This window comes from Plectropomus leopardus, chromosome 18 (assembly GCF_026936395.1).
Source record: "Plectropomus leopardus strain MGB_pleo_1.0 chromosome 18, ASM2693639v1, whole genome shotgun sequence".
NCBI classification, from domain to species: domain Eukaryota; kingdom Metazoa; phylum Chordata; class Actinopteri; order Perciformes; family Serranidae; genus Plectropomus; species Plectropomus leopardus.
Genome location: NC_142193.1, coordinates 4,752,367 through 4,764,026, shown reverse-complemented (window position 1 = coordinate 4,764,026; position 11,660 = coordinate 4,752,367). Strand labels below are relative to the sequence as shown.

At 38.0% G+C, this 11,660-nt stretch overlaps 1 protein-coding gene across 1 annotated transcript; it reads left to right on the top strand.

Annotated features, from left to right (window-relative positions):
* The first annotated feature begins 295 nt into the window (after positions 1-295).
* On the top strand, positions 296-9,817 carry LOC121956195 (ornithine decarboxylase-like). The gene is made up of 9 exons (XM_042504331.2): positions 296-317; positions 1,678-1,799; positions 3,099-3,272; positions 3,396-3,568; positions 3,650-3,866; positions 5,194-5,277; positions 5,708-5,870; positions 7,156-7,277; positions 8,995-9,817. Exons 1-9 carry the CDS (start codon positions 296-298, stop codon positions 9,235-9,237), a joined length of 1,320 nt encoding a protein of 439 aa, XP_042360265.2. The 3' UTR covers positions 9,238-9,817.
* Positions 9,818-11,660: the final 1,843 nt, after the last annotated feature.

The following is an 11,660-nucleotide window of genomic DNA, read 5'->3' as shown; positions in this document are numbered from 1 at the left end:
ATAACCTCAGTAATAGATTGATAATTCATAATTTATAAATGAAATTACACATTCAAAACAGTAAAAATGTCTTTACTGTATGAATGATTCCATGTTAACCGATAAGGGAATGACTGTAAGGTATTATGTCTTTAAAGCAGTAGGTGTGGAAAAGCCACTGTTGAATTAACAAACCCAGATGATCATTCTGTCAGTCCTCACTTTGATGTGTATGAGTACTTAAGATCTTACAGTTCTGTTTGACATGTCACTGTAATACTTATTTGAAACATTTGACAATTAAGGGTTGCGAAATATGGAGGTGAATAGAGACTTGGGTAAGTTGAAACAAAAACTTTTCATGGTGATGTGTGACTTGAAAGGCATGTGAACATCATAGCAGCAGTTAGATTTTTTGATTGCTATTTGCATGGCATTCTTGTGGACTATACATTTACTCAAATTCTGTACTAACTCTTTGACACCTGACTGAACTGGCGTGATTTCTTTCAAAAAAATGGAAGGAGGGTGATGAGCAACTTAATAATGAATGGCACACAATTTGCAAGAAATTTGTAAAAAAAAAAAAAAAAAAAAAAAAGAGGCCCCAAGGAAATGACCTGAAAATAAGCAACAAAACAAAAAAAATTACAAGAAAAATACTTCTATTCTGCATGCAACATAATGAAATAAGGCTATTTAGACTATCTAAGACTATTATTTTTCTTTTTTATCTTATATATATATATATATATATATATATATATATATATATATATATATATTATTATTATTATTATTTTGTCTTATAATACACCCAGCAAATTTTCAGGCCTTTTTTTCAGTTTGGGGACATGTCTTGCCCAGTTGTTCGTTATGTTTTTGCCCAAGTTTTTGAAAGAAATCCAACTATTTTTCTCAGGTTTCATTGGATTAAATGCTGGTGAAAAGTGTCTGAACTCAGCACAGGATATCATTTCAGGTGTTATAGATATTAAAGTTATTTGAGTACTTCCATTTTAATTGAAACTCAATCTTTATACTTCAACTCCCCACAGGATGTTTTTTTTATTTTTTTTTTTTTTTACCTTTTTACATTTCCTTTTCATATTTTAATGTTTTTCCATGATTTTCTTTTGTGTGTGATAAACTGAAGGATGAATTATCTCTTTATGGGCTGCAAAAATTCTTCTTCTTAAGCTAAATAAACTTCTTAATCCTCTTAATCTTTAACACTGAGATCAGCTGGGAAATGCATCGTCACAAGGCTGAAAACTGGGCTTTTTTTTCTGACACCATGAAAGGTCGACCTTTTAGAGATATTTGGCTCTCATAGGACAGCCAAGCCACAAACATATGAAGATTTTATAGAAAATGATGGATTACTGTAGATTCAATTAACGGACAGTATACAGTTAAAATGACCAAAACCTTAAAGACATAAAATGAAGCAGCAATATACTGTAAATCCCAAAACATAAGATGGAACAGTAAAACACTGACAGGGAACATTTGCTTTTCATCTGCTTTTGAATGCACGACTTTTAATTCTAGTTCATACTTTTTCCACAATGAAGACAAGTAGCTTTAAACAAAACCAGCCTTGTCTGTTGTGTATATACATATTTCAACCTTATGTTAACAACATCTATTCACTGATTTAGTATTGAATGCATTGCTGACTGTCATCCCTTGCAGCACCAGTGACTACAAAAGAATCCGCCATGCATGTTTTGTCCCCCGAACCCCCCATCATTTTAGACAGTGGAGAGCGCATCAGTGATTTCATACAGGACAAAATAAAAGAGCTTCATTCAGTGGTGAGTCTCAGAGGCATCAAGTCACTTAGGTTTCCTTACTATTAATCTCCAACCCATTTTTATCCCAACTTGTCAAATATCGCCACTTGGTCAGTGCCGTGCATGACATGCTATTGTCCTTGTTGACATTCCTTGACGTTGAATGCGTTGTGTCTTTTCAAAATAGACATTTCTTCTCACAGAGAATGTGTAGTTTCTGCTTGTTAGATGCATATTGTCTTTTACAAAATAAATCTGTAAACTTTGTATTTTACAGACTTCTAACCGATTCTTACTTATTTCCATGTGCTACACAAGCACGTGGTTAGGTTTAAAAATCAAGAAGCATAGAGGAAGCGAACTGCAGGCTCCTGAGGGGGTTTGTTAGACACATCCACTGCTCCTCCCACCTGCTCTATAGGGACTTTCAAGCACTTCTGTTATTACACTGTTACCAGCGTTTTCAACTGACGTAATCTGGAAATGTATTATACTCCTGCGTCAGGTGCTGTGTTATAAACTGACACTGTCCGGAGGCGTATCATACTTCCGTTTCAGGTACCGTCCAGCCAACTGATAGCGTATCATACTGCCAATAAAGGTATCATATGGCCGTGTTATACACTGATGCTGCAAAGAATTTTTTGGTTATTATGATGTTCTGAGAATGGTACAATGCAACCAATGCAATGTTTTAGTAATGTTTTCAGCGGCAAGTTTTCTTTTGGTTCACAGAATATTCTTCCTTAAGTTAGGGTAACATTCTTTATAAACATCATTAAATGTTTTTGTTGTTTGTTTGTTTACATATCACATTGCATTACATTTTCATTTTAAAAAAGTCTTAAACCTCAGGCCTCATCAAAATGTTTTGAATGTTGTTTTGAAAATGTTCTTTCTCCGTTCTCATGTAACATTGTGGGAATGTTTTATAAAAGAACATTCTATGATTTGTCATCCCTCAACATCTCCACAACATCTTAGAATGTTGCAGTTATGTCTAAGTTATGTCTTTGTCAGCATTTAACCTTACAGGGACATTATTAGAAATGATAAACATCTTAAAATGCTGTTTGAACGAGATTAAAATGTTTTCTTCTCAGCATTATTGCAACTTGTAGGTAACCTTAGCCAGTGTTGTAGGAACATTCCCTGCTAGCTGTGTTTTGACGTCAGTATCTAAAAATCATTGCCCAAGCAACGATATTTGACAACTAAGGAATGGGTACAGGTTTGTATCTTGGTTATTCTGTAAGACTGTAGAGATTCTTGAGTTGTGCCTTTTTGAAATAAATTGTTAACTTTCTTTCATTTAATCAGGACAGTGAAGAGCCATTCTATGTGGCAAGTCTTGATTGCGTGTTTAAGAAGCATCTCAGGTGGCTAACTGAACTACCTCGAGTCAAGCCTTTCTATGCAGTGAAGTGTAACAACACAGCAGCAGTTTTGAGGATGATAAGCGCTCTGGACATTGGCTTCGACTGTGCCAGCAAGGTACACATAAAGTGTTTCAAAGATAATCTAGCTTTCTGTTTTCCTTGTTAGTAATCTTCATTATGGACTGTGGTTGTTTCCTTCTCACTTTGCTCATTTGAAACAAGTTTTGGTCTAACACAGGGTGAGATCCAGCTGGTCCTGTCCCTTGGAGTGACACCTGATAAAATCATTTACGCACACACAACCAAACCACTGTCGCACATCAAATATGCCTGTGCTCATGGAGTAGATATGATGACTTTTGATAATGAGGACGAACTCCTAAAGATTTCTCTCTGTCACGCCAAAGCCAAGTAAGTGAACAGCTACTTCTGCTTCTATGATTAGTGTAATTTGATTAGAGTACTGATGAAGCCTTTTTCATTGATTTACAGACTTGTACTCCGCATCGCAGTGGATGACTCTGAATCACTGCTAAGACTCAGTTCAAAGTTTGGAGCCAGACTCGTGTCAGTTGGTAAGCTGCTGAAACGTGCTGCAGAGCTGGGCTTAGACGTCATTGGAGTCAGCTTTCATGTAGGCAGCGGGTGCATGGGAAGTTTGGCGTTCAAGCATGCCATAGAAGACGCCCGACATGTTTTTGATACAGCAGTAAGTCATCGTCATAGCAATGCAACATTACAACACTGCAGTACATGTACATGTTTAGAGATACAGGCTAACCCTTAATCAGGCTTGTTGTGTTGATATGCAAATGTGATGTAAATCGAATGACAAAGAAGTGATGGCCAGCGTCAGCAAAGTAAATGAGTGTAACTTTCCCTCCTTACCAAAGACGAAGAGGGGCACTGCTTAAGTACTGGGAGCCATCAGATCATACTGTGGTTATACTGGATAACTTGTGCAAATCTTTGTTGTTTGCTCATGATCCGGGTGTAGTTAAGGAGGATATGAATTCCGTCACCAGCGGTACATATATTGGAATAATAATGACATCCGTCTTATATGAAGGCCTTCAGCCATGTGTGTTTATTGGGTGGTGTACTATGCTTAGTCTAGGGGCAAAGTGTACCAGAGGCTTAATACTTTTTCAACTTGAAAAATCTTTTTGCAAACATGATCAGCATGATCAGCAAGTCTTTGCGTTGTTCTCTCAATGTCAACAATTCTCTTATCATTGTTAGCTTTTCCCAGGGTAATAATAATCTAAATGGCTGCTAACAGCAGCTTCTAACTCGGTCAGCCACTTTTCACTCTTTAATTTATGCATTTCTATGCACTACTTAATCTAGCCCAAAGCTGGTGCATCCGTTTGCGAATTTTTTTTTTCTTTTCCAAAAAAAGCATTAGTATTGGCATGGGCTGCAATGTTTTAGTGTATTTATTTTAATTTTTAATTTCTAAGTATATGTACAAAAAGTAATGCATCAGAGTTCGAACCCATGTAATCGTAAAGGCTGTGATTAAGTGACCGATGCGTTGTTGGATATTATTACAGAGAAATTCTTTGCACAGAGGTAAGTGGGAATAGTGGATGGGTCAAACAAAGACAGGACTTTTCCCCAGGACACTAGTGTTTGTGTCCCACGTGAAACAAAGTGTACTTTGTGCTATGAGAAGGTAAGCCATCAAAATGATTCATTACTATAGACCAACTTGACAACATAAACATTTTAAATGGGGTCCCTTTGTATTTCTTGTTGGACTTTGTTGCAGTATATGTGAATGACATCAGCTGACAGGAAGTAAACATGGACCCAAGCTGCTGCTTAGCAATGCCAGTGAAACAGTCTATACCTAACCTATATAACTTTCCTAAACCTAACCTACATGACTTCAAGTTAAGTACATAACTTGATGTTAAGAATGTAACTTGATGCTACGGTGATGGAGTGTTGTTTTATGAGAATGCATTGCAAACTTCTGCACCCTTTATAAATGGTGCCTTACTAAAAAGTAGAACTGATATGTTTTTCAGAATTTGTTGGGCTTTCAGATGACTCTCTTGGATATTGGTGGAGGGTTCTCCGGAAGGGATGACTTTCAAGTCAAATTTGAAGAGGTAAAATAAAGATATGTAGATATAGTGTTAGGTATTGATTTTTCGTAGTTTTAAAGCACCTTAGCATTGTTATGACATGAACGATTACCTCAATGACAATTCAAGGAAAAATTGTCATTTAAATCTTTATTGGTTGTATGATATCTATATTTTCAAGGTTTCTCTACCTCAAGAAAGCATAAAAATACATTATGCAATGTTGAAGATGTTTGATCAAACACTGTTATTTGGTTTTCATCCTGGTTTTCTAATTGCATGGCTTGTATTTCATAGAAATACATGCAGAAACCTTACTGTAGTCACCCGTGATGTCAGAGATACTGGTTTCTGTAGATCCCCGTGAACTTAAGTCAGCAAAATGTCTGAAACATTATAAGAGGCATACCACTTTTGAAACATGCCATTAACCAGTTGTATTTCTCCCTCCTAGTTTTCAGAGGTCATCAATGGAGCATTGGACAAATTCTTCCCTCCAAGCAGCAAAGTGCAGATTATTGCAGAACCAGGCCGATACTACGTGGAATCAGCCTTCACACTGGTGGCCAATGTCTTTGCCAAAAGAGCAATCTCAGATGATTTGGATGAACATAGCAGTAATGTACAGATATGTCTTTTGAAGCCACATGAATGTTGACTATCCAGTATAAGGCTGGCACAGGGCATTTAAAAAAGTAGGACACAGTATACTGCAACTTTAATCTGAGATTCCTCAGATTCCAAGTAACTAAAATCGCTGCACAACAGATTCACGGCACAGATCGCCAAAGCAGCAAACCGACTCCCTTTTGTACTTACGCAAATACAGATTGTGTCTTACCTCGCTGAGAAATAGGTGATGCAAAGCCCTTGTGCCGTTTTTAGCCTATTCCAGTTGGTCGTCTCCATTGACTTGCATTGCCAGGGGACAGGAATGAGGTCCACTGATGTCCTTGGGAATGTTACAGTGATCAGCTCTCCTTTCAGACATTGACCATTTATGTTTCCATCTGGTGGTTGAAACAGACATGTCTTAGCCCACAAATAATATAGTATAAAGTATAAAGTATTTTAAAGTAAAACTATTCTAAGGTCATGATAAGATGACAAGAGCCCTACCAAAAATAGAAAAGTCTTTCCTTTGCATTAGAAAAAAACAACAAAAAACAGCATTCCTATGATAACATTGTGAAAACAATTGTATTGTGTACACAGATTCACAAATAGTTGGCAGTTTAACTTTGTACTGATATACTGTAGTAGAACACCAGACGTGCAGTTTCCTGTTGCAACTGCATCATTTCAAAGGGATATTCACTCAAAGTCTCTAAACGTTTTGTTAGGTGGGGATGAAATCTTTCGTTTATTATGTCTTATTTATTCATTTACAATGGCCCAGTAGCATATTTCCTAATGATTATACCTCTGCAGTGAGTCTTTCAAGTGTTACTTTTAATGAGATGGAAATTAATTTAAATAGAGAATAGACCTTGTGATGGCAGACAAATATTCCTTTAGTTTTGGACATGTCATTTTATAGCAGAGGCCTGGTGAAGAAGAGGTTTTTATCAAATGGCTTTATAGTTATTATGTTTATTCAAATATATCTTGATTTTAAAAACAAGGAGTGTGGGTGACAGCTGTCAGACGTGTCTGATCTTAACGCACCATAATATCAAGATTCATCTTTAGCCATAATCAGCCTCTGAGTGTCTAGGTCCTCACTTTGTGCAGAGCCCCATAGTTGTATATGGTGGAGATGATTAAAATTATCATTTTCATTATACTTTCTATATATATTTCTATACGTTATATATTGTTCTATATATTTTTTTCAACACCTTTGTATAAATATTGCATATATTTTGGGAATTTTTAATATTTTTATTCTTTTTTTTTCAGATGGTGACGAAAACAGCCCTGAGCGAATAATGATGTACTACCTTAACGATGGAGTATACGGCTCCCTGAGTTGCCTCATCAATGATGCTGCCCACAGTAAGGTGGAACCATACCTTCACAGGGTAAATATCAATATCAGCCCCATCACCACATAAAACATTAAAATACCAGATTACATTTAATAACAAAGTTTTTTTATGTGCAGTGCCAATGATTTAAAATTCTTACTTTCTAAGGCATCTGAGCATGGACACTGCTGAATGGTTAAAAGTCCAAAAAATCTCTGTTAAGGTGTGGTTAGGGTTAGGAAGCTACCATACTTTACTGTAGAGGGATGCTGGGACTCAGGAGGTAGTGCGGTCGTTCGCTAATCAGAAGGTCAGTGCTTCAGTTTTTTTAGTCTACATGATGAAAGGTCCTTTGGAAAGGTACTGAACCCAATACTGGTCTCATGTGAGCTCCTGATGAGCAGTCGGCACCTCGTATGGTAGCCTCTGCCACCAATGTATGACTGTGTTTGTGAATTGGTGAATGCTGGCTTATGTTGTCAAAGTGCTTAGAGTGGTAGTTAAGACTAAAAAAATACTAAATCCATGCAGTTATAATAGTTCTTACTAAATCTCTCGTGTGGACTCCCTCCTTGTCATATTCACTGAGCCAGCAGGGCAACTGTTATTAATACATGTAGACAGTAAATCGGTACACATTGTGGATGTATAAATTACATATTTCAATCTCAGTTGGAGATTAATTGTCCACTGCAACTCTGTGGGCTGCAGCATTGTTGGCTTTTCATACTGTGTTGTTGTGACTTCCTTTGATGAAACTTTTCAGGCTGCAAACAGAGCCAGTTAGTTAAAGTGGACCTATATATCAGCATTTCATTTCTAGCTCAGACAAGTTTTCCCCTGCCTCCCCATGTTGTAAACCCTTGGGGCGAGGCCCCCAAACCCAGAATATTTTGGGTTGGGGTATGTAAAAGACAGTGTTTTTCAGCAGCCACATTAATGAATAGCCAGTCATTCGTACACAGTGATTGGTGAGATGACATTTTGTAAATCACATGCAAACCCTATCACGAGATGATTTCATAACTTGGATCTGCACTGGTTTGTACACTGGATTGATATATAAGATAATGTTTTCAGGTCGTCCGTCTGTCTGTCCATTAAATCTGGTATAAACGTTAACATGGACTCAGCAATGAACTGATGAGAGTTTGTGGTCAAAGGTTTAGGTTAATGGGGCCCTACTTCCATCCTATTCTCATAATTGTTTAGCTCCAAAACACCTTGAGGGAATTTCTTCAAATTTGGCATGAACATCCACTTTCAACAGAAGTCTAAACCAATCAAAATTTGGTGGTCAAAGGTCAAGGGCAGTGTGACCTTGCTAAACAATGTATTTGGCTATAACTAAAAAAATACTTAAATGATGAAGTGATGAGAATTTATATCCAAAAGGTCAAACTTCACTCTGACATCATAATGTTTTTAAAAACACTTTTCTGGCTATAACTCAGAAACAGAAGGGGAGGCAATTAGTCAGATAATGAACTGGTGACACTAACCGTAGGTGCCCACCCTGAAACGAGGCTGCACCTAGAAATGTCCCTACTGTCTCCTACAGTGGAAACACTCAAAATGTTTACCAGAGGGGAACCAGAGGATGGGTGCTACAGCTGCACTGATGCTGTCCCGATATTGGTGGTTCTACCATTTGGACACAGTGCAAAGTGGTGTCGATGAGCTCACCACTGGGATACACACATGCACTAATTTACTAATATATCTACCAAATAGAATATGATAACCATTTTGTGTTTGAATGTTTGTGCAGGCTGTCAAGAGCAGCGAGCAGAGATACCGCTCTGTCATCTGGGGCCCAACCTGCGACAGCATTGACAAAGTAACCAACAGCTGCTGGATTCCTGAGCTGCATGTGGGCGACTGGCTTCTCATCGACAACATGGGCACTTACTCTGTTAGTTTGTCCACTGACTTCAACGGCTTTGAAAGGGCACACATTTACCCTGTAGTTACCGCTGAAATATGGCGCGCCGTAAACTTTTCTCACACCTAGGACATCCATTAATGATCTGGTAACACTGGGATGATGGCAAAATGTGGACATGAAAAAACACTTCACATCTGTAATCGATTGGTAAATTTAAATTGACAAGCATATTATGAATGTTTTGTCATATACATTAATTTCACTGCATTTGCAAGCCATTGTACTTTTCTTCTAATTTAAAATGATTTTTGGGGTACAGCAGCCCAGTTCCCAGAAGAAAATGCTGGTACTGTACATTTCTGAAAACCACAAATATGTTTTATTTTGGCGGTAAAGGGGTTGGTGAATGGCATTGCCCCTCCAAATGTGGATGCTGCTGTTTTTCCCAGCAGGTATTGTGCACCCTGCTGTCTATTTTTACCCAAAACATGGTCTTTTCTTTGTCATAGCTGTTTTTTGTGCCTAAACTAAATAAAACATTAACCACAGCGTCATTAAAACATAGAACTTCAACATATCTCCCACATAATAACATGCAAAATGTTACATATCTGTGGTATGTAGAAATGTACAATGGCAACACTTGGTTATAGTCATACAGTTGATGAAATAGACTTAGATTCAGGTAATCACGGTCAGGGTGCTGCTGAATTGTCACCAATTTACATCGCAAACGATTTTGTCATTTTAAGTCCTCCTTATCGGTAAGATCTGGCTGTAATGAAGCCAGAGGTCGAGACTTAACATTTATAATATATGTTTTTGAAATGCAGCATAATTGTGTTCATTGCATCTACACTATACCTTAACTTTCCTTTTCACTGTCTGCAAAACATGATAAAATGTATTAGTGGTAGAACTCTGTTTGATTGGAAGCTGTTCAGCTCATTCTCTTTCCCATGTTATCAATTATCAAGATTTTGCCAAATGCACCCTTTTTGGTCTTTATGAGATACACAGGGCTTTGAGCTGACTCTGTTGTAAACCCATCTGTGGCAATGATGGCGTGGGAGGAAAGGGAGGTGAAACAGGACTTTAAGCCAGACGACAGCAGACCATGTCCTGTTCGAAAACAAAAAGTCAGCGTTGTCTAATAGCATGATGTGACTTCATCACCTACTGTACATATCATGTGAAACCAAAGTCACTGATGTTGTAATGTTACATATTTTCAACATGTTCTTATCACAACTCGTCACATGGTGCCGCTCTGTCAGTGACCTTCCGCATCTACTTATGATGTTTTACGTATCCTTCTGTTTATGCTCTGGGATGCTGTTACCATGATGTCAACAAATCCACATGGTGGGATGATGCAGCATGGTCCTTATGTTTACACAGCAGTAGATGGCAACCAACGTGACTGATGCAATGGTTACAATTAGGAAACAAAGTCACTAATAATAAGGTTTAGGCAAAAGAGGCACATGGTAAGATGTAGAAAAAAACAACGAAACGAAAAGGAACTTAACTCTAGGCTCCTGCATTAAAGTCTGTTGTTTGTGTGTCCCATCCACCCTGCACACGCCCTATAAATGCACTTGCATTCCTTATATTATGCTGTTACCTGTTGTGTTATAACATGACACTGTCCTTTCGCATGGCATGTGGGCGCAACTGGTGCCATCTGGCTGTCCGCCTGCAAATATAATGCCACCAGTTCTATCTGACCATGTTCTCATCCGATGATGTCCAGCTGCATACTAGTTGGATGCGGAAGGTGGCTTTTGGTGTCACGTTCATATGCCCAAAGCACTGACAAAGCATCACTATTTGAAGAGTCCAATGTGATTTGTGTACGGTTGTCGTGCAGTGATGTCACTCACGTGACATTTACGTCATGTTGTGTAACAAAGCTCAAAACACAATATTTTTTCTAAAAGTGATTTTCCTACCTAAATCTAACTGCGACCGTGTAAACAAACAAAAACAGTAAGCACGTGTCACAATGTGTTTCAGCTGTGCTCCACATAGGTAGGCTACAGGGAGTCCCATGCGTTGCTATCAGATGCTGCGGGGCATGACATAGCGTCATTATTTGATGACCTGGGAGCGGGGGTGTTCGTTAAATCTGTGTGAATTGAATTGCCTGCTAGCTCTTGTTAAGACTGAACATGTACAACACTGCTCATAGCATCACTCTTGGTCACAGAGAATAGCTGTTTTCAGTGACAGAGCACTGATAAATCTCCACTCTCTGCACACCACGTGACCAACAGACAGAAATGCAACTTCAAATCAATGCTAATGTGTCCACTGGATGTGTAAACAGGCAACTTTTTGCTAACCATGTCAATTTTAAAACATATGAGTGTTGTGTTAACAGCTTGTTTCCACCACAAGATTTAATTAAATGGAAAAAATCTGGTTTAAATCTTAAAATCCATACAATGCGTCTAACATTACTGCTTACTTACTGCTTTTTTATTAAACTTATCTGCTGTCAACATAGCATTTCAAACTCCTCCTGACTGTCAAAACTGAACTTT